At 36.9% G+C, this 24060-nt stretch overlaps 2 protein-coding genes across 2 annotated transcripts in view; one reads left to right on the top strand and one right to left on the bottom strand.

Moving 5' to 3' along the window:
• Positions 1-24060, bottom strand: part of osp (myosin phosphatase Rho interacting protein outspread) — a 62738-nt gene that overhangs the window by 884 nt on the left and 37794 nt on the right. The window contains exons 5-17 of the mRNA XM_090160500.1: positions 12152-12308; positions 9904-10866; positions 9765-9839; positions 5513-9201; positions 5288-5420; positions 4997-5221; positions 4755-4923; positions 4521-4613; positions 4313-4368; positions 1744-1953; positions 1541-1684; positions 1380-1474; positions 1078-1160 (exon numbers count right to left, since the gene is read on the bottom strand). Of these exons, the coding sequence (XP_090016626.1) occupies positions 1078-1160; positions 1380-1474; positions 1541-1684; positions 1744-1953; positions 4313-4368; positions 4521-4613; positions 4755-4923; positions 4997-5221; positions 5288-5420; positions 5513-9201; positions 9765-9839; positions 9904-10866; positions 12152-12308 (6092 nt within the window). The remainder of the gene's footprint in view (positions 1-1077; positions 1161-1379; positions 1475-1540; positions 1685-1743; positions 1954-4312; positions 4369-4520; positions 4614-4754; positions 4924-4996; positions 5222-5287; positions 5421-5512; positions 9202-9764; positions 9840-9903; positions 10867-12151; positions 12309-24060) is intronic.
• On the top strand, positions 2225-3790 carry LOC149961292 (uncharacterized). Its single transcript, XM_090176655.1, has 6 exons — positions 2225-2392; positions 2458-2556; positions 2613-2759; positions 3007-3182; positions 3353-3434; positions 3649-3790. The coding sequence occupies exons 1-6, from the start codon at positions 2291-2293 to the stop codon at positions 3709-3711; spliced, it is 669 nt and encodes a 222-aa protein (XP_090032781.1). The 5' UTR covers positions 2225-2290; the 3' UTR covers positions 3712-3790.

Below are 24060 nucleotides of genomic sequence, written 5' to 3' on the forward strand. Positions count from 1 at the left end.
CATTTTTAAATTCCCAGACTTTTCCCTGACGTGTGGCAACCATGTTTTATTTATATTTATATCTGTTTTTAATGATACTCTTTCATGTATTTGTAAATTTGTTTTTGCTGTGCTCTTTGTGAGCCGCCCTGTTACAAAAGGGTGTCGAAGACGGCAACAATAAAACCTTAAGGTTTTCGACACCCTACTGTTACAAAAGGGTGTTGAAGACCACAACAATAAAACCTTAAAACCTTAGGTGGTTTTTTTTCGCCTGTTCTTGGTTTTTTGAGCAGGTTAATAAGTGTAGCCATATGACGTCATTTTACTTCAATAGAGAAGTGTTGACGAAAAAAACGAGTCGGAGTAAGAAGGGAGTAGTTAAAGGTTATTTATAAAAAGCTTGCCCACCCTTACCAAAAAATAAGTTGGATTTCAGTTTGTATTTAGTTTGTATACACATAATTAGTTGGTATTAAGTAAGCTCAAGTTGTCAGCATATTTCAAGTTACTAGTTGAAGGGGTAATAAGTTGTTATTCAGTTGGTAGGAAAATACTTCTTTTGCTAAGTTTGTAATTAGTTGGTTTTTAGTAGTCAGGAAGTTACATATTATTTTTAAGTTGGTTTTAAGTAGTTAAATGTAAATGTTGATTCTGGTTTAGTTGGAAATAAGTTGATTAATAAAGATGATTTAAGTTATTTTTTAGTAGGCATTTGTCTCAAATACAAACTGAAAACCAAGTTGAAATACAAGTTGTCGTAAGTGGTTTTTAGCCAACTTATTTTTTGGTAAGGGCATCATTTCCTGAAACAAAATTTAAGCAGACAACAAAGCTAGATTACTCCATCTACACCTCCTTTCGAGGAAGAGTAAAAAGTGTAACCTTAGAACTCTGGAACAAGCGAACAAAATTCGGGACAGGGTAAATCTTACCCCGAGAACAGGCGAATAAAACGTCTTAGGGTAAAAAGTTTATACTTTTTGTCCCAGGACAAGCGAAAAAAACCACCTATTTACACACTCTGATTTAGTCCCCTAATGTTGTGCAACGCCCCCTTTTATCTAGAAACATTTCAAGAACCTCAGTATATATTACTTTCTTCGATTGCATCCTCATTCATGAAAATAATTGAAAGAATTACAGTTAGGAGACCTTGCTTTGCTGCATCTAGTTTTGGCCTATAAAATAAGCAAATAATTAGTATTAATTACCAAAAGACAAAACACAAAATAGTAAAAGAATTGATAATTTCAAATTTAGTTTTGAATGCAACACTGCCACTACATTACGAGGTTCAGCAGGCTTTTTAACATGACAATGTATATTAACAAGCAAAAATAATTTTGAGATTGATCAATTCATTAATTTTAGGCGTTAAATATGAAATAGTTAATTACCAAATGGGTATTTCTTTCGAGTCTTTCAAGATGTATTTATTGATTAAAATATACCCTTTGGAATCTTCCAATTTTTTAAGTTTAATGCCATACACCTATTAAAGATTATTACAACTTAAAATTGTTTCACATGCATTATTAAAATGAAACCTTAAACGTACATTCAATAAAACTGTTTCAGCTTCTTCTATGATAACTGGAAATGCCTTTGGCTTATCTTTCATAACAGCTTTAATAAGATCTGCCTTTTTAATCGGAAGTTTTTTCTGATCAGCGATTAGAAGACAATATACCATATCATTTGTCTGTGGGGAAAAAAATATTTAAAATGGCATTTCTATTCCACAAAGCTCTGAGGCTGTACCAGCTTCTTCAGCAGTTCCGCTGGTAAATCTAGCAATGTAAAACGACTAGTTCTGTCAAGGAGTGATCTCTGGCTAGCCTGGGTTCTTCTTTGAGAATATTGGGATTGTGATTGACTCTGAGAAGGACCTGCTTGTTCGTCATCTTCGAAGGCTTCGGTCTGTCGGGCCCTTCGGGTTCTTTGACTTCGTTGACTCATTGGTCTGTTCCTTCATTCAATTGTTAACTAAATCAAATATTAACATTTTTTATAACATTAAATTAGAGAAATACCGAAAATTAACAGTAGAGATAATGGAGTTAAATTAATAACCTAAGTAAGGCTTCTTTGGCAGTGGACCATGCGGACTGACGCCGCGGTAAATTTCTGAAAAATCTGGCGCGTAAACCATAAAGATAGAAAACTGTATCTATGGATAGCGCCATCTCTGGAGTTTCAAAAATTGCACCGTCATCTATTGGCAATAGAAATAACTAACGACAACTGAGAAAGGAGTTGAAAACTTTAAATTGTGCGCTGTCATTAGGAACTCTGTATAGTTAAAAAGATGTCAGAGGTAGAATTTTCACGTTTAGCTTATGAAGGGAAATATGAAGATCTGAAGAATTTAACAGAAAATGACCGAAAGTTAATTTTAACGAGGGATAAAGTAAGTACTTTGCTGAAAATTACAATATATCTTAAGTATTTCCTAAATTTCCTTAAACTCTGCAGTCAGCACGGTATCCAATTCACTGGGCTTGCGTTGGAGCTCACACAGATGTTGTCAATTTCTTACTTCAACAAGGGTCTCCTATAGATGAACCGGACGATGTAATAATTTTGCTAATAATAATATAAACTGATACTTACAATTTCTTAATTTTAAGAGTCACTGGACACCACTAATGATTGCGTCATCTGTTGGAAAAGATGATATTGTATCAACTTTAATAGCCCGAAAAGCTGATGTTAAAATTGTCAATCAAACAGGACAAACCTCGCTGCATTACGCTGCTTCCAAAGAACATGTTCAAGTATTACTATTAAAGTACTACGTAGAAACATGAGCCTTCTATCTACTGAGACGAGATACTTTTATTCTCCTTAAGTAAAAAACCTTAGATTTTAAATGTCCACCGCATCTGCTCTAACCTATGAGAAAATCAGGGGGTACAATTTAAGGGCGATGTAAATTCATTAACCACTATCCACTTTCTTATCCTGGTAGTTAGATCGTTCATGGTTAAAAAACGTTCAAGTAATGTCATGGATTACTTTCAGGTTGCCAAAGTTTTATTGGAGCATCATGCTGATATAAATGCAGCTGACAATATAGGTTCTACACCCCTTCATCGTGCCGCATCCAAAGGAAACCTAAAAATCATAAATCTCTTCCTAAATTCGTATAAAAATAAACTAGATCTAGACGCCCAAGATTCAGTTGGAAATACTGCTTTGTAAGTATAGGGAACTAACACTCTGTAGCTTTGGCCGCCATGTTGGGTAGAATTTTTTTTCAATAGGAAAAAGCATGGGTGACGTCGTGAGACGTAGAACTGTTAGCTCCCTATTGGAATTTGCTTGCAAAATTATGAAAACTATGCTTAATTTCCTAATTTTTCTTTAGGCATTTAGCTTGCGAGGAAGACAGAGGAGAAGTTGCAAGGGTTTTGGTACAAAATGGTGCTAGGATAGACATTCTAAACAAAGTATTTAACTACTTAAGTATAGTAGTCCGTTTATTGTTCTAAATGGCATCAGGTGTTCACGCCAATCTATTTCAAATATTTGTCGCTAGATGGCGTAATTTTGCATGTGACGTAATGAGTTTGTTTTCAAAATTCCGTCTGCTTCAAGGAATAGAACGCGTCCATCTCGATTCTCCAAATACATTTTGCTAAAATTACCATTTTATTATTTTAGGAAGAAAAAACTGCTTTGGATCTTGCTGCAATGGGTCTCAAACGAACTTTACAACCACGATAATTAACAGAAACACACAAAAATGCGCGAAATTTTGTTTATTGCACATTTACATTATCTGTCCATTAAAGAATTTTTCATAAAAAAAGTGTTAATTTTATTTTAATTACGGAAATTGTTTATTTTCCTTCGTCAAAAATATCTATATAAAAGTTACACTAAAAACAAAGCTTAAAAATTTAAACCATTTATATAAATTCATTTTCTTAGCGACAAAAAGCTGGTAGAACGCGAAAAGAGGGATTGTACTAAATTAATATTTTCTGTACAACATATAACATAACTATACAATCCCTGGACGGGGAAAAATACCTTGCCTTCCTATTCCAACAATTTTTTTTATTTAATTTTAACTTTTTTATTCAAAACATATATTCTGTATAAAGTATTCATTTAAAAATATAATGTTCTCAAAACTTTCAACTCTTACGGGACAAAAACGACCCTTTTATCATTATTTTAATTTGGTGAAAATTATATATATTGTTTTTCTTTAATATTTATTGGGTGGGAAGACTTGACTTTTTTGTTCGGTTATTTTTTTGGTTTTTTGCTTCAAGAGGGAGGTTATATTTTCTTAGTGTTGGTTTTTGAATTAATTTTAAGTTAAACTACTGGACGGAGTAGCCAAACCAGGACAGCTTGGTGAGCGCAAAAGCTCTGTATGATTAAAGAAAAGGAATGTTAAATTAGATAGTTTTTTAATGTTTGTGCAGGAATCCATAATGCTATGGAACATAAGACACTCAAAGGTCATGGGAAGTAACGTTATGGATTCCTCATTCTGGTTGTAATGGAAACCAGTTACTTACCTCTTGGAACTAGTGAGGTAAAACTTGTGGTCCTTCTGGGTTTAAGTCTCATGCGGTCTTCCATAGGGCTAGATGTTAAGTATCCTTTGTATCCTGTTGAAGATTTAGGGTATGAATACTAAGGATCATATAAGAAGTCCCTAACCATTAACTACCCAGAACCCAAGATTGTGATACTCAAGGTTGAAAAGAATTACAACACGACAGCAGTATAAACAAAGATTATAAACTAACCTAAAAGGTGAGATTTGTAATCCTCAGCATCAATATTACTGCTACTAGCTGCCGTTGCGATGGCCTCTAGTCGATTCTTCAGAGCACCAGCTTGTCCCAACCACAACCTTCTCTGCATTCGCAAGCCTTGGTCAAGCTGACGGCAACGAATGTCTTGTTGTGTCAGCTCCTATGTTACAAATTGAAAAGAGGCAAACATTAGCTTCATGTGAATGGCCAGCAATGACTTATGTCCTCCTTACATTTCTGGCTTGGATTAGCTGCTGATTCACTCTGGCTTTCTCCTCCCTCTCGGCGACTAACTCTGTTTCCCTCAGAACTAGCAACTTCTTCAGCTGTTCCATTTTTTTGGACGCGTCCAGTTCTCCAGTTTCAGATGAAATCATTTGAAATTGATCCCTTTTTTCAACCAAATCAGAAGACAAGTGAGCTTGCAGCTGACGGTTGCGAGCTAATAAGTCAAGCATCTATCGATGAAAAAAAAAGTTATTAAGAAGGTGATAATTGGTTCAGTTAACTAAAAAACAACGTACTTGATGATTGGTCTGTTGCATTTGTTGACTTAGAATATTCAATTTCTCTTCTAAGGCGGAGTGCTCTAGGCATTTTCGAGAGTACTTCTCCGATAACTGCAGAATTTCTCGCTTGATTTCTTCCAAATTTGAACTAGAATTTTTCGATTTAAATTTGTTGTTACAACATAAAGCTTTCAGTGGCCTATAAAACTTAGGGTAATGGTTAGCATTAAAAGTACTCACTCTTTGGGTGTGCCCACATGCAGCAAAAGCTCTTCCCTCAACTTGTTCAGTTCTCTTTCCATCTCTTCTCTATGACTTCTTTTCAGCGCCGCAACAGCAGTCGCGGTGGCTTGCGACTCCTCGGCCAAAGCCCGTTCTTTCTCAGCTTTTAACTGTTCGATTTCTTTCCGCTGTTTTTGCGTCAAATCCGTCAGCTCTTTACGGTGACATTGATCCACGGCTAGCAGACCTTTCTCGCACAATCCCTTCAAGTCTTCCATCTCGGATTGGTACTTTTGCAGAACGGCTTCTCCAATGAATTCCACGCTTTTCTCGCTTCGATTAATCTTATCTTCGTAGACCTCTCGCAAACTGCGCAATTGTTCGTCGAATTGGTCCTTAAGTACCTGAGCCTGATTCTGAACAGTCTTCAGTTCCTGCTTTAACTTGGCCACTTCTTCGCGATCGGCGTTTTTCTCCATTTCCCTGATGACAGTCAGCTCCGCGATTCTGTTCCGTAGTTCTTCCCGATGTTCTTCGCGTTCCCGTTCGAGTGACGAAGATAGTTCCATCTGGTGGCGTTCGGACAAGATTTCCATTCTTCGATGCAGTTCTCTGCATCTCTCACACGGAACCCCGCCTTGACCCATGCGTCTTTGGCAAGCCCTCAAGTCCGTTTGTAACCTGCAAACTTGTTTTTGCAAATCCCGACAAGTGACGCACGGTTCCATCTTTCTTTGTTCGTCCTCTTCCTCTAAACATTGAATTTTGCGTTTCAATTGAGAAATTTCCTTGGATTTCTTCTTCAGATCTGTTGAAACGCAGACCAAACTCTTCGCTAACAACTGCAAAGACCATCGAGCGACCAAAGCCTCGATTAGAGTTAGCAAGGCATTGTTTAGAACGCATTCTTCTTCGCTTTCTTTGGGCTCCACGACGTTTTGCAAGACAAAACTAGCGAGACGATCCAGAACCCCGACTAAGGCCACGTTTTCAATATCTTCTTTGACGTCTTCGGAATCCAACTCCCCGATTTTCTTATCTAAGTCTTTTTTGAGCAAATTCAGTTCTGAATCTATCAGAACCAGTATCTTCTCTTTGGATTTGTTATTGGATTCCGCACCATCGCCATTGTTGAAAAAAAACCCGTTTAATATAGCTTCGGCGTTACTTCGTAGCCTGTCGATAGGAATGTCCGTGGCTAGTTTATTCGAATCCTCTTGCTGGCCGCTGAAATCTGAATCTTTAACTGGGACGTCGCAGTACGTTTTGGGTAGCAGCACTTCTTCGATCTTCCATTGCTTGAAGTTCTTCAAATTCTCGATGACGTTTTCGGAATACTCGAAGTAATTATCCGCATTGAGGTCATCACCCTTAACGAGAATCATTTCTTCCAGAAGATGGACTGAGTTTTCAAAGTCCGAGTCCAGTTTGAGATTCTGTTCGATGGCCTTCGAAAGCTTCTTCAACCTGATCTGAGCGAGTTCGTTGTTCTTAAGGCCTTGGTTGGAATTCAAAGTGCGCGTTTGAACAACGGAGTTAATCATGGTTACCGCTTTGCGCAAGAGGGTGAGGTACGACACGGAGTTGATCGTAGATTCGTCTCCTCCGAGTTGCGTCGCTAAGTATTCCTCCAGTATCTTCGCGACTTTCAAATGGTCGTCTGGAAGGTTGTTTACCAGAATGGAATCCTCCGTTGTTAAGTTTTGTACTGAACTTTGCAACCAGCTCAGTAAGATGTCCAATTTCTGAGACAATACGTTGAGGCATTCCTCCAAATTTCCCGGAGGTTCTTCGTCAGGCTCTATCGTATGTAAATCGGACATACTGGTCGTTACGGACAGACTACTCCAGTTTTCGATGGCGTCTTCGCCATTTCCGGCACCGGAACCGGATTCATCCAAGCCTCCACCTTTAACTTGAAGACATATTTTGGGCTTTTCCAAAGGTAACTGCGCCGGTGGTAGCGTCGGAGGTGGCGAAGCCGCTAAGTCTCCGGCCAGTTCATTCGGTGGACTACTGGTCGCGCTGGACAACTCCGAAGCCGTGACGGAAGCGACGCTGACTTTAGTATGCAAAGAATGCAACCTAAGTAGCATACCCGTCGCGGACGTATCGATTGTGGAAGAACTTTGAGTTTCCGTGTCTTTAATCTTATCCTGAGAGGCGTCGCAGACATCGGACTGATTTGATCGTAAAGACGTCTCGATGGAGCCAATCTTCTGTTCAAGCTCGCTGAGTTTACCTTCAAACTCCTTCGACAAACTGACGGCTTCTTTACCTTTCAAGGAACTGCGTCTTCGTTCCTGTCTGGCTTCCAACTTGGCGACTCTCTGCTTCGCTAATCGTAAAGACCTCTCTGACGCCGTTAGTTTGGAGGTTAGGTCGTCAACCCGAGCCGTCATCAGAGACATGTGACTTTTATGGAGGTCATCGGCGTTGTTCATGTCCTGTTTAAGCTTGTAACAATGCAATTCCAAATCGTCGAAGCTATCTTGAGAAGCCTTCAAGTCTTTCTTTAACCTCTTGATCTCGTCCCTGGCTTTGTCCACCATGACCGATAAGTCCGGATTGTCCGATTTGGTTGCTCCACTACCATCGTCCATACCGGATAGTTTGCACAATATGGAATCCAATTTGGTACAAACGGCCTTGATTTCCTTCCACTGAAGACTTAATTCCATGATGGGCAACCGTAATTCGCCTTCGTTCTTGGACCTCAACGTTTCTCGCAACCGAGACAGAAACGACTTACAATCCTTCATCAACTTGAAGATGTTTTCGACCAAGGCGTCATTCGCGTAGGCCATAGTTTTCTCGTCGACTTTATCAGAGTCACCGGGCCTTTGAAAGTCCAGTTCTTTCCTGAGAATGTTATATTTATCCAACAAATTTCGGTAATTTCCAGTCGGTTTGTCCCCCGATTTGCTATCATCGTTAATTTGAGCCACTAGCAAATTTGGACCGGAGGTTTTGACGATTGGTTTTTCTTTGGTTTCGTATTTCGCGTCACAATCTTCTTGTACAATCGTGGTGTCGGCTTCGTTGGAGTCGGCGCCAAGGTCGAAACTAGAAGTACTGCCCAGATCCGAAGAAGAGCGCAATTTCCTTTTGCTTCTGGACCGCGAAGAAGACCTGGAACGGGCTTTCTGTTTGACTCTGGAGATGGCCGTTCGGTTGACCGGAGGCGAAGGTGGCAACGCCGACCGCTCGGCCAAGTCATCTTCGTCCACGACGGAGAAATACTCCGAGTGGTCATCGCTCGACGTGGAAGAGGCGCAATCGGGAGCGGGGTCTTCTTTGCGGCTCAGATTGTCGACTTCCAATTGAGAAGAGAGCTTCAGATTCAGTTTCTCTATGTCTTGGATAATAGAGTCACGATCTTCGTCTCTAAAGAGCGACTTAGCCCTGAGGTTGGCGGCCGCCGCGATTGCCCGCACCCAATCGGAGCGGACCGACGACTTGGAAGCCGCCAGTATGTGCTTCTTGTCGTCCCACGTCGTGATGGTAAAAGCGTGGTTCGTATCGGAAGCCAGTTCTTGGGCGTCTTTGACTAAACCCAAGTCGAGTACACCGTCCATGATACCCGATACTTCGGCCGAAGGATCCCGGAAGTAGCACAGCATGGATTTTCTCAAAACAAACCAATGCTTGAACCATTCTTTGTGCATCCCGTACCTGAATAACCAACCATTTTTTTCCGATGACCCCTAGAAAACCAAACAAACAGAATTGCTTTAAAGGCGTCCTATAACTTAGGCCCGGAATTCATACCTCGAACTTGGAACGGTTAGCCGGCCGTATTCCCTATGGTAAGATCTCGGATAAAAAAATCGCCCCCTCGCAACCTCCCGTTTTTACAACTGTAGTTTTTGTCGTTCGACTCCCCGGCCATTTCGAAATTTATGGTTAGGTTTGTCCAGACGACTATACTAGATAACGGGGGGGGGGGGGGGGGGTCCAGGATATTTTTGGTAGGAGATTTTTAAGCCAATGAAAATCGTAAGAGAAAACACGTATGCTCCGACGTCAAAATGATGAAAAAAAAAACGGTCCCCTAGGTAGAGATAACCATCCCAAGTTCGATGTATGAATTCCTGCTTAGGCTTACAAAGAGAGAGACCCACTAAATATAAAACCGTACACCCGTTGATAATGTTAAATCAGTGAAAGCTACAAGTTTTTACACTGATTACAGGGAGTGATCAGACACAGACCCATGGCTTACAATAAACCCAAAACAATCCTTTTAAAAGCCTTAGTGGATACTTACATCCTTAATTTCCAGCTGTTCTTCCGGATTGGGTAACGAAGAACTAGGAAGACACCCATCGGGATCCCCTCGTACCTGGAATAAAAGAAACAATCTTAGCAGGTAATCTCTCGATAAGAAGAATGAAAAAGGCAAGTACCTGCGACAATAAATCCTTCTCCTTCCTCAAGCTGTTATTTCGCGACAAAGAGCCGCTTCTTTTGGGCGTACTCTCCACCACACCTTGAAAACTAACTTCGCCATCTTCGTCGTACGTCTTCACCTTCCGGTTGAAGGAATGTCTGCGGATGAGCAACGGCGAACCCTTGGAATGGTCCCCGAGCAGTAAATCCCTGGCCGACGGTACTTTCCTCGGTTCGCTCTTGGATTCCCTGACCAGTTCCTGCCCCGAACTGGCGTGTCGCCTGCGATGACCCGTCAGAGGAGATCCGTCCAGTTTGTCCTTCCCGATGATGTCCATACGCGAGAGATTGGGTCCGTCCGAGGACAGCAGATACAGGGGGTTCTGGACGCAGTTGGAAGACCAATCGTCGTCCACTATGTTCGGTTCCGGATGAATGTTGCGGGTCGTTCTGGACGTCACCGAAGTACCGGACACGCTCGTGGAAGATGGTATCATTTTGGCCACGCCGTCCGATCGGCTTCTTTGACTCCTTAAGCCTCGGCTTTCCCGCTTGACGTATCGTCTGCTACGGGATTTCGATTGGTCCGCGTCAAGTTTCTCTGGTTTGGATAAATTGTTGTTCTCTTTGGGGACGACGTTCTCTCGTTCCTGAGTCGTGTCCGGCGACATTTTCTTGGCCGGTAAACTGGTCAGCGTACTTATGATCAGGTTGTTTAGATTTTCCAGATCTTCGGGCTTAATACTGTTGTCGGGCGCCATCTGCTGCAGCTTATTCGAAGTATTGCCGGAAGTATTTCCGTGATAGGAATTTCCCAGGCTGTTATTAAGTACTTCCTCGCGTTCGTTGGAGCTGGTTTCCGGTCCGATGGAACGCCATTCCAGTTCCACGCCCACGGACAAATGCTTGTTGTTGATGTTATTGTTATTGTTGCTCACGGTTTCGTTGAAGTTGTTGGTTAATTGTTCCACCGTTTGTTTCTGAAATTGTACAGTCGCTTTTAACGCGCGTATAATGATATCGATAAATAATAATTAAGCATCGTTAAATGAAGGTTAGAGATTTCTATTTGCAAAGCGTGGGATATGGGCGTGTTTTGCTATATATTACAACTCAAGGTTGCGGTTCTACTATAGCTAGAAGTAGATAAGTTTATTTCTTACGAGATAAGTTTACTGTTAATGTTTTACCCTTGGCAGCACCTTAGGCCAAAGTCACTGAGCTATTTTAATGTCATTAATTCAGGGTCATCGAGCGATTTCAATGTCATTAATTCAGGTGGCCGGGTTACAACGCGTAGGAGGGTGGTGACCAACTCTTTGTACCACGGGAGCCAATATCTCCCTACACTCGCTATTACCTTTGAGTTTTTATCGAACCAGTGAGAAGATATCTTGCAAACTCAACGCGAAAGCAATAGCTCAGAATCCGTCATATATAGAGTTGTCTAACGCTAATTATATCGAAAAACTATTTCAGGACCCCCACTCACATCTTCAATTTTCTTATGGGGAAAAATAGGATTATTTTTCTAAAAATATAGGACTTTATAGGACTATTTTTACAAAATTACAGGATTTTATAGGACTATATATGCTATTTAGTGTACTAACTTTGTGCATTTAAAAACAACGATCTATATTTAGATAAATAAATCTTTGATTTTCACTTAAAAATAGAAACTAACCATTTTAGCACAAAAATATACTAGTAGCTAACCATGGTAACAATAACAAAAGTATAGACTAGAATGACTTGGTATAGAAATTTATCCTAAAGCTAAATCTGAGTGGCTGGATTTGAAACGGGCAAAATATCTAAATTATAGGACTTTTGGGGGATTTTTGCTAAAAATATAGGATGTTATAGGACATTTTGGAAAATATAGGATTTTATAGGAATTATAGGACATTTTTGAAGATATAGGATTTTATAGGAATTATAGGACATTTTTGAAAATATAGGATTTTATAGGAATTATAGGACATCTGGGGGCCCTGCAATTAATAAATTAAGTACCAATCCCTGTGTAAATTTTCAGGTAATAAACGCTGTAAATTTTGCGCGTTAACATATCGGGAAATTAGAACCTTCGAAGAAATGTATTTAATTTTAATAGTCTAGATGGATACTTATCTCGCAAGCGATATAATTGACTTATGGTAGAGACTCCGAGCCGTAGGTATACAATTTAAGTGAATTTAATTACGAGCTGACACTGGAAATGATACCAACATCACAAATGTAAAAAATACAGACACTAACCTCTGGTAAATCATTTATGGTATTGTTGATATTATTATTATTTGTGGTCGCGTTCGAAGTGGAGTTGGTAGTGGTAATTCCACCTGGAAAGGTCGTATTTCTCTTAAGCCGGCCACGAACGGTGCCATGAGAGTAATGGGACAGTAAATCGCACCACCTAGTAACAAAATAAAAAACAATTAATGAAGTACGAAAACGAACAATAGAACCACACAAAACTCGTTATTAAAAGGATAATTGTTAAATTTTAATTTATACCTTAAAAGAAGCTGAAATTAAAATAAGTCAAAGTTCTAGTCCGCCCACCCAACACACTCGCGCAATAACTTTCGTACCCCATCTTAGTCGCCAAAGTAAAAAATAAATAAAATGAAACATTAATATCCTTACAACGAAATTTCCGCGAGTGATAAGCGCCAAAACAAACAAATACATTCAAGGTTTCGCGCAAATCTCAGGTTTTAAATTACGTTCGGGAAAGGAAAAGGATAAAATATTTTTCATAAAAATATTTCTTTTTCTGAGTTATTTCATTAAAATTTGACCTAGTCCCACATAAAAATAAAATGTACGTAAACGTTTGAGCTGGGAAAAAATTAAGAGGACTATGAGGGTATATCGACGTAACAACCATACCAGTTCCTAATAACAATAATGATTTGAAGAGAATATAAAAAAAAACAGGCTCTAAATTATGCCACGCATATTTAAATTAAACAATGCGATTAGAGACACGGCGCCCACAGATAAAAATCAAAGCCGGCACATTTCGCAGAAATAAAAATAAAAATTATGTCAGTCTTAAGAAAAAATATTTCTACATATTTATTGAGCAAAATAGAACTACGTGAAAGAAAGTTTTATGTAAATTTTCATCGAATAAAAGATTTCTTTCATTGGGAATGCTCCCAATCATTTTGGTTTTACGACTTGCCGCTTTTAGTGTAGACAGTAGTTCACAAAATATTACAATAAGGCTGAAAAATATATAGGAATTATTGGATAAAATTTCAAAACTATTGGATAATTACATGATTTTTTTCTAAATTATAGGATAATTATATGATTTTTTTCTAAATTATAGGATAATTATATGATAAAAATGTCAAAATTATAGGATACACATTTATAAATTATAGGATAATTATTTGATAAAAATTTCATAATTTTAGGATAATTATATGATACAAATTTCAAAATTATAGGATAATTATTTGATAAACATTTTAAAATTTTAGGATATTAATATGATAAAAATTTAGAAATTATAGGATAATTATTTGATAAAAATTTAAAAATTATAGGATAATTATATGATAAACATTTAAAATTTTTAGGATAATTATATGACAAGAATTTCAAAATTAAATACAAAAATATTTCTTAGTTTGTTTTTTATCGAATATGCCGAAACAATATAGGAAATACAGAATAAAATATAGGATATTATCTTTTACGAAAGAAGTATCCAGCTAAGCCTTTTAAACGACACTACGTATGGATATGTATTTCGAGAAGTCCGTACACTCTAGTCTCTAGAGAAAAATTAATTTTAAAAATAATGAAAAAACAATTTGAAAATCCCGAAATATGGGCGAAACTCTGTTGAAAAACCTCGAAATCAGTCTAAAAAACCAGAAACAAACGCGAAAATCTTACTCTGGAGTTTCAAAATTACTCTATGATTTCTGAAATAACTTTGAAATTCAAAAAGCCGTGGTACACTTCTTTAAAAAGATACATTTTATATACTTCTGATGTAGGTCGTAAGTCGTAATAGAAGTTATGAATGGTTAAAGGGAAACATTCCAGAAAGGAAACTCAAAAAAGAAAATATTATTTATAGGTGGGATAGTCTGGAAGCGCACCCTGGCGATAATCTCGTAAAATAAAAGCGCAGCAAATGAGGCATGTACCCCAGTTTCCTCGTAAAGGTGAAACGTACGATTTTTTCTTTTTCGCTAGTTGTACGATTTTACTAGAGGGCTCCGCAATATCTTGAAAGAGATTCGCGAATCCCCGAGGCCAACTTCCTTCATTTATAATGTTCTCCGAATTACACACTGTCGATTATATAAAAAAGAAATCGGGAAATGGTTATACACGTTTGAAGTTCAGCTTGAGCGTGGCTGGGAGGGTTTCAATCATTTCCCGCAGTTTCATATATTTTGTTGCCAAAAAGGGGAGATTGAGCCGAGGTGGGCCTTATTAAACTGTACAAGGTGATGTAGTACTTCGCTTGGAGATGTAAAAATTAAAATTACACTGCTTAGGGATATTTATCTATTGAATAAACCATATTTATCTATTGAATAAACCATATTTAACTATTGAATAAACCATATTTATCTATTGAATAAACCATATTTATCTATTGATAAACCATATTTAACTACTGCTAAACCATATTTAACTATTGAATAAACAATATTTAACTATTGAATAAACAATATTTATATATTGAATAAACAATATTTATATATTGAATAAACCATATTTAACTACTGATAAACCATATTTATCTATTGAATAAACCATATTTATCTATTGAATAAACCATATTTATCTATTGAATAAACCATATTTAACTATTGAATAAACCATATTTATCTCTTGATAAACCATATTTATCTCTTGATAAACCATATTTATCTCTTGATAAACCATATTTATCTCTTGATAAACCATATTTATCTCTTGATAAACCATATTTATCTCTTGATAAACCATATTTATCTCTTGATAAACCATATTTATCTCTTGATAAACCATATTTATCTCTTGATAAACCATATTTATCTCTTGATAAACCATATTTATCTCTTGATAAACCATATTTATCTCTTGATAAACCATATTTATCTCTTGATAAACCATATTTATCTCTTGATAAACCATATTTATCTCTTGATAAACCATATTTATCTCTTGATAAACCATATTTATCTCTTGATAAACCATATTTATCTCTTGATAAACCATATTTATCTCTTGATAAACCATATTTATCTCTTGATAAACCATATTTATCTCTTGATAAACCATATTTATCTCTTGATAAACCATATTTATCTCTTGATAAACCATATTTATCTATTGATAAACCATATTTATCTATTGATAAACCATATTTATCTACTGATAAACCATATTTATCTACTGATAAACCATATTTAACTACTGATAAACCATATTTACCAAACGTTTAATAACGCTTTTGTTGCGCGCGCTTGTTTAACATTTGACTGGATATCTTTCCAATATTGGCCACAGAAGCGCTTTTTTATTTTAAGGCCAAAATAATACCATTTTTATCTTTTACTCTTATTTATTTATATTTTATTATAAAGTTGACTCAAAGTTATTTATTAAGTAAAAATAATTATTTCAACGTTTTTCAAAAACCTTACTTTTTTTTAGAAAATAATACTTCCATTACAAATTCTGTAAATTAGTTTACGTTTTTACAGATTCTTAAAATTCCCCGTGCAATGCAAGGTAGAAGTTTCTCAACCAGCAAAAATAAAAAAGAAAAAAAATGTTGTCAGATTCCGATTATTTTGTCTGAACTGTCAAACTTTCATATTCCCGCTAAATGCGGAGGTTGAAATTTGAATATTTAGCGGCGTAGTATTGACTAGGACTCTCGCCCAAATCACCAAATATACAAAATCAACCCACTGCTTAGGAAGTCAAAAGAAATATAAATAAACACCCCAAAATAAAACAGAAATATATATTTATTCCGACATTTTGTGAAATTTCTGTTTATGTCTTAATAAATTACTTCATAATAATAAGGTTCTTTTGAATAAAATATGCATTTTTAGCGTTCATACAACTATTGGCAAGCCAATTTTCCAAATTTCCTCATTGATATTTCCCCGATTTTTCCAGGTTTCCCCACTGATATTTCCGTTATATTTTAAAGTTTCCCCACTGATATTTCCCCGATTTTTCCAGGTTTCCCCACTGATATTTCCCTTATTTTTTTAAAGTTTCTCCACTGATATTTCCCCAATTTTTCCAGGTTTCCCCACTGATATTTCCCCGATTTTTCCAGGTTTCCCCACTGATATAAACTTATTAATGTATATTTATACTCTTTAGCGCAAACTTTCTAAACCCTCATACAAATTAACCGATTTTTCTAATAAAAATAATTTCCCCGATTTTCATTAAAAATTTAATAAATTTCCCTGATTTTCATCAATTTTTTTAATACATTTCCCAAATTTTTACTTTTTTAATAAATTTCGCACATATTAACTATTTTTCTTAATTCCTCCGACTTTCACCGAGAAACGTAATAAATTTCCCCGATTTTCACCAAATTTATTAGAAATCTCCCACATTTTTACTAAAATTTTCGATTAATTCCCCCAATTTACACCGAGAAACGTAAGAAATTTCCCACATTTTTACTAAAAAATTTCGATTAATTCTCCCAATTTTCACCGAGAAACGTAAGAAATTTCCCCAATTTTTACACCATTTTATTTTAATAAACATCCCCGATTTTTTTTTACCAAAAAAGGGGTACATTTCCCTGACTTTTGTCAATATAATTCCCGGATATTTCTAGATTTTCCAACTCGGTATAGCTTTATTTACTACGGAATTTTTTTTTTTTATATAATCACCAAAAAAAAACCAGGAAACCAAATAATAGAGACTTGGCACTCTGTAGCTTTGGCCATGGCCGCTATTGTGGTAATATTTTTCTCCCCGCGATAAAAACTATTGAAAAAAAACTATGACTAGAGGTCGGCGTTTGAATAAGAAATTATACGATTGTTTATATTTATCCATAACCGAGAATTATTCAGAAATATTCGAAAAAAATTATTAATTTTGCACGATAAATCGTTGTTTAATCGTATAATTTATTCGTATAAAACAAATAATACTAATTTTCATGATTAATTGAAATTTTTGCGGTTAATTTATTTGTTCCGCCGACCTCTAACTGTGACGTCGCACTGCCAAGTCCCTATGGTTAAAGTAGAAACTTAACACCCTGTCAAAGTCTCTCCCTCAAAGATATCTTTCATTACATTAAACGGATTAAATCTTGGTCCCCCCCAGCCGTACCTAATATTATTTCCCAACACGTCCAAGGGGCAAAAAGGATTTTTACCAATAAAATAACTCTCTTCCTCGTCGTAGTCTCATCCTCAAAACTACAGCCCCCAAAACATCAACATCAACTCCAGCTATTCGAAATTTCGAGTTTAACTGGAAATACACCGAGGGCTCCCGAGGAGTAGATCTGGCCCAGGGGGGAGGGAGAACTGCCAAAATTATTACGATGCCCGCGCTAAGGGGGCGACTTAAGAGGTAGATAGGGAAAATAGTCAAAATGTTTCAACTCTACTCGGTGAACTAAAGAAAAACCAACCTTAGCCGCTAGTACGTTCAATACGGAATTGGGATGACGCTAGGACCAACGTCGAAGTGTCAGGTAACAAGAAGGGGACGGATTTAGTGGGTAGAATAATTTTGTCGGGGGGGGGGATAGGGGGAAATATGGGGGTTATACGGAGATGGTGGAAAAAGGAGAGAAAAAACAGGTTTTTTAAGAAATGATGAAGAAAGCGTACTAAGAACTGTCATTAGGAGGTGCTCTTAGCCCCCCCCCCCTCGAATAATCCCTCGCCTGGTTCCTCTCTTAAGAATTCGGTAACCCGCGACAGAAAAACAAGTTGGTCGAGTAAGACAGTTACAGTTTCACTGGGTATTTCAACGGTTAATTTAACCATATTTAAAAAGTAAGTTGGGGTAAAAACATTTTCCCAAAATGGCTGCCCGTGGCCTTTTTAGCGGATAAATTCTGGCAGACGACAAAACCCGATATACTCCTTTACACAAGGAGTAAAAAGAGTAGCCCTAATACTCCGGAACAAGCGAATAGTTTATGGGCCGGAGTAGCTCTCATCCGCGTAACAGGCGAATAAAACGTTTTAGGGTAAAAAGAGTACACTTCGGCTGTCCCATGGCAAAACCTTTTAACCAACACGATCGTAATTTTGAGATATTTGACTTTTTCAAAACCTAAGTTATAAGATTTTAACGTGGTTTTTAATGCGAAAATTATAAAATCCAAAACCATTTTTTAAGTCATAAATAGTTAAATATTTTTGACTTTTACCTGAAACTTTTACAGTACTTTTGTACATGCCTTAGTAATACTGATGCGTAAAAATCTAATTTTTCAAAAATTTGTTGGTTATAAGGTTTTGCCATGGGGCAGCCGACTTTTAGTCCGTGAACCGGCGAAAAGAAACCACCTAGTAAGGCACAAAATACAGCAATAATAATATCATAAGACTTAATTATTAAAGTCCACTAAGTTGGAATTGGGCATAAGGGTCCATGTAGCCAGCACTATGACAGGCGCGGGAGAAATAAAAATTAGCATCGACTCTACCTGGTGGAGAAACAGAGCGAATCCTACCAATCTCTGCCCCCTTTAATACCTCTTGCCTTCTACGAAGCAGTTTCCGGTAGCATGCAATGGGGGATTTTTATTTCCCTGGTTGTTCCAAATTTCCACACTGATATTTCCACGATTTTCCAAATTTACAAACTGATTCCACGATTTTTCAACTTTCACCACTGATATTTCCGCGATTTTCCAAATTTCCCTACTGATATTTCCAAGATTTTTTTAAATTTCCCATTTATATTTTCCCTATTTTTCCAGGTTCCCCCACCGATATTTCCCTGATTTTTTTCAGGTTTCCTCACCGATATTTCGACGATTTTCCCTACTGATATTTCCAAGATTTTTTTAAATTTCCCATTTATATTTTCCCTATTTTTCCAGGTTCCCCCACCGATATTTTCCTGATTTTTTTCAGGTTTCCTCACCGATATTTCGACGATTTTCCAAATTTCCCTACTGATATTTCCAAGATTTTTTTAAATTTCCCATTTATATTTTCCCTATTTTTCCAGGTTTCCCCACCGATATTTCCACGATTTTCCAAATTTCCCCACCGATATCTTCCCGGTTGTTGCACGTTTCTCACCACCAGGTGGATTTGTGTAGCCTAACGTTAAAGGGATCCATCACTCACAACAGGGGGAGGCAGAGGGGTCACATCAAATCCAGACTTGCAGCATGGGCCAAATACTGATAAATCCAGGACATGACTGGTACCTTCACGCGTACTAAATCGGCCGTACACTAAAAGACACAGGCGGCCATATTAGTAGGGGAGAAAAGGAGGAAAAATAATAAAAAATTGGGGGCAAAATCAAGCAAGTTTCCGGTTTCCCGAACGCCATCTAGTGATGACTGAGTCGGAATTCGGAAATAAGTGGCGGTTGTAATTCGAAAATCCTGCCATATTTCGCCCCTCATTTTTTGATAAATTTTAACGATTCTAGGAAAGTATATGTTTAATATTATATAATTATACATATTATACTAATTATGAACTTAGTACGTATAAAAATAAGTACTTACTTTAATAACCACACTATATATGATAACTGTGAATAAATATTCCAGGATATTTACTACGACGACCACGTGTATTATTTTTGAAAACTGTCCCTAAAACATTTGCCCCCAAAATGACGTAGGTCCGCGATCGCACGTTTTTCCCAATAGGGGGCAATAGTGATCGGGTGTTAGCGCTGTTGGACGGGTTTTTCGCATAGAGTCATGTCCTGGATTTATCATTATTTGGCCCATGCTTGCAGTGTGCTTCAAAACCAGTTTTTTGTGACAAATATTGATTTAAGTATGACGACAGATACAATTTGTCGAATACTACTGGTTACTACCTACTTATTTTCATCACTGTTTGAAACGGTTTGAAACAGTAGTTGTAGTATATCAGAAAGCAAAAATTTAGCAGTTTGTGTTTTACATTTTAAACGGTCACCAACAAAACGCCCAAATTAATTTCAGCCAAATCTGAGCGGTAAAATCAGCGCTCCTCTCATTTACGCTCTTTTTTTGAGCGGTAAAGTCAGCGCTCCTCTCATTTTCATTTCGCACTCTTTTAAAAAACATTTGGCCGCTCAATTTAACTCATATGTAAAAATCCTCTGTTAATTATAACATTTAACTTTGTTTAATCTCATAGTCATACTTCCTACATTCTGTTTATCGCAATATGATTAAACTAATATTATTCCTGTGTTAACCGGGCTTAAACGTCTATTGTAGACTTAGCCCTGCACATAATAATTGTAAATCGAAACAAGAAATAAAATTTATTATTATAACAAAAGCGCTCACAATGAGACGAGCGGTGCCCATCACTGGTTAACTGTTACTTAATAAAAAACCGTAACAACTACAAAAACAACCGTCCAAAATCAATAACATACCACAAACCGAAATAAAAGGCGCAGGCTAAAAAAACGTCACACAAAATTGCAGATACAACCACTTACTAAAAATCTCTCGAAAAGGACGAGGCACGAAAAAAATCAACTATATATACTAACCCCCCCTCGTTTCCAGAAAACCACAAAATACCCCCCTTAAGTTTCCCCAAACACATTGGAATAATGAAAACCTCCCGGGTCTCCCGAAATATGACCGACAGCGAATTCCATTAGACGAACGTATGTCCCCAAACGTCTCTTCTCAATGTCACCCAAAAGTTTAGAAAAAGAGCGTTACCTCGCCTTCACTCGCCAGATTGAAGAGTTCCAAGTTAAAAGTTCCACATTGAAATTACTAGCTTAAAGGGTTTCGCCGCGGGCCCTATCTAAAGAACGCCACTTTTTTTTTATCAATTTATTAAAATTGAAGAAAAGTTTTACCTTCGTCGTCAACTCTAAACGGCTTATTTAATTTTCTTTGAAGGGGTTTTTTTTTTGGTTCTACGATGTAAACATTAATTAATTTTTTTTACTACTTGAGGATTTTTAAATTGAAATGGGAGGCGATAATGTGAGGTTTCTGGATCATGTTTACTACCGGGTTGTGTCTGTGTGAAATTGTTCATTATATGTTAGGGGCATGGCGATACGGTAAAAGATTATGTCGATTTCAACTAAGAGTGTCAGAATTTTACGTACGTTATTTAACATCGCAATTTACAGATTTATTGTAATTTTTTAATTTTTAACAATTAAATTTAAATTACGAATTATATAATATACATAAATATTAAAAAACATGGAATATAAATAATAAAAATTTGATTACCAATTATTAAAATAACAATTCCCCTACTTCTAATTCTAGAAATTACCCGACTTTTTTCAAACTAGTAGTAGAAATTCGCCGACTTTTTAAAAATAATTATTAAAATTCACCGACTTTTTAAAAGCTAATTCTAGAAATTCCCTCACTTTTTCAATTTTAGAAATTACGACTTTTTAAAATAAATTCTAGAAATTCAGACTTTTTGAAACTAATTCTTAAAATTTCCCGACTTTACAGGTACAGTGGAAACCCTGCTACATAGCCAAATAGGGAGGCTTAGCTCGGGCTAGAAAACGGGTGGTTGAAACGTGTAGGGAAAACAAGTCTTCACGTTTTATGGTGGTTTCTTTTCGCTTGTTCCGGCAGGGGCGTAGGAACCGGGAGGGGCAGGGGGGGGGCAATGCCCCTCCCTAGAATTTTGCTGGGAGGGGCATCTAATGTTATTGCCCCCTCCAACCTTTGGTCAGTTGAAATCTTCAAAAAGGCTCAAATTATCATTTTAAATGCATTTACAGTTTATAGAACCTCAACTCTGTTCAAATTTCAGTCTTTTCCTGCCAATTTACATAGTAGACTTAACAAGTACACATGCATTCGGAGAAGCTACACGCCATTAAAAATTAAAAACCATTCTTCAGACCCCTTTTCGTTTATCTTTGCCCCCTCCAACTTCTAGTACGTTCCTACGCCCCTGTATTCCGGGATTTTGGAGTAGGGTAAGAAGAGTAAGGCTATGACGTCATTTTACTCAGATTCTGTGGCGGCGATTAGTTCGAGTCGGAGTAAAAACCTTTTTCCAAAATGGCCTTTTTAGCAGATAAATTCTGGCTAGCAGACGACAAAATCCGATTTACTCCTTTACACCTCGTTTCCAGAAGGAGTAAAAAGAGTAGTCTAATACTCCGGAACAAGAGAATAGTTTATGGGCCGGAGTAATTCTCATCCCCGGAACTGGCGAATAAAACGTTTTAGGGTAAAAACAGTACACTTTTAGTCCGAGAACAGGCGAAAAGAGTACACTTTTAGTCAGAGAACAGGCGAAAAGAGTACACTTTTAGTCAGAGAACAGGCGAAAAGAGTACACTTTTAGTCAGAGAACAGGCGAAAAGAGTACACTTTTAGTCAGAGAACAGGCGAAAAGAGTACACTTTTAGTCAGAGAACAGGCGAAAAGAGTACACTTTTAGTCAGAGAACAGGCGAAAAGAGTACACTTTTAGTCAGAGAACAGGCGAAAAGAGTACACTTTTAGTCAGAGAACAGGCGAAAAGAGTACACTTTTAGTCAGAGAACAGGCGAAAAGAGTACACTTTTATTCAGAGAACAGGCGAAAAGAGTACACTTTTAGTCAGAGAACAGGCGAAAAGAGTACACTTTTAGTCAGAGAACAGGCGAAAAGAGTACACTTTTAGTCAGAGAACAGGCGAAAAGAGTACACTTTTAGTCAGAGAACAGGCGAAAAGAGTACACTTTTAGTCAGAGAACAGGCGAAAAGAGTACACTTTTATTCAGAGAACAGGCGAAAAGAGTACACTTTTAGTCAGAGAACAGGCGAAAAGAGTACACTTTTAGTCAGAGAACAGGCGAAAAGAGTACACTTTTAGTCAGAGAACAGGCGAAAAGAGTACACCACCTATAATTTAATTTAATAAATATTTTGCTTACACCAAGTATGTATTTATTTCTAAGCAATGATAATGACAATGTTGAGACGATAATGAAATTGGGGAGTAAAAAAAGACGCCAGTTGTAGGGAACCAATGAGAAGGCGGATCTCGTTTTGATTGTCTGCTAAGGGGAGGTGCAAACCGAAAGACCGTGAAGTGGATTGGGCTAACAATCGTTTCAACATTATCCCTAAGTATAAATAAGTTCTGTTAAAAAAACCGAGCGAAAAAAACAATTATTAAGAGTTGTTATTTTTCCCGGAAAAATTTCGGGAAAATTTCCGTAAAATCAGAAAAATAAAAAATTGAAACATCTAGAGGTTTAGTTTTACTTTTGGATTCGACAAAATGAGCCGAAAATGCCGCCAATTTAACAGGGTTCATACAATATTTCAGAAACCATTTTCCCTGATATTTCCAGGTTTTTCAGAGTAGTTTTGAATATTTTCCAGGTGTACATTCTAAAACAATATAGTCAAGATTGAACGTATGAATTCAATACTAAGTAATAATTTCAGTAATACTAAAACAAATTTCACATAATTTGGAGTTCTCATAATTATTTTCCCTGATTTTTCAGGAAAATTTTCATTTTCCCGGATATTTCCCTGACTTTTTGCTTAAAATAAATTTCACTGATATTTCTAGGTTTTCACTGATTTCCATGTTTGTATGAACCCTGTTTAAAATTGCCGAACAATAACAATATTAGGCTAATCTTGGGATGAAAACCTTTTTCTATTTATTTCGGGAAAACACGGAAATGTTTCCGGAAAAAAGGCCTCGGTAATTTTCCGACTTAAAACTCTAAACCAATATTAAATAAATTAACTTTCGTATTTAGTACTTAAACCATTATCATAATTTTTTAGTGCATATAGAAAACCTAACGTAAACCAAATGTTGTCATGAATGATTGCGAACAATATTAGGCTGATCTTGGAATGAAAACATTTTTTTTATTTTTTCGGGAAAATACGGAAATTTTTCCGGAAAAAAAGGCCTTGGTAAATTTCCACGGATAATTTTCCGACTTAAAACTCTATAGCAAACAATACTGGGAAGA

The sequence above is a fragment of the Leiobunum rupestre genome, chromosome 1 (assembly GCF_980474605.1).
Source record: "Leiobunum rupestre chromosome 1, qqLeiRupe1.1.hap1, whole genome shotgun sequence".
Taxonomy (NCBI): Eukaryota; Metazoa; Arthropoda; class Arachnida; order Opiliones; family Sclerosomatidae; genus Leiobunum; species Leiobunum rupestre.

Coding starts and splice junctions, on each gene's coding strand:
- LOC149961292 (XM_090176655.1), top strand. CDS start 2,291: ATGTCAGAGGTAGAATTTTCACGTTTAGCTTATGAAGGGAAATATGAA. Junction 2,557..2,612: donor CTATAGATGAACCGGACGAT/GTAATAATTTTG, acceptor CTTAATTTTAAG/AGTCACTGGACACCACTAAT. Junction 3,435..3,648: donor GGATAGACATTCTAAACAAA/GTATTTAACTAC, acceptor TTATTATTTTAG/GAAGAAAAAACTGCTTTGGA.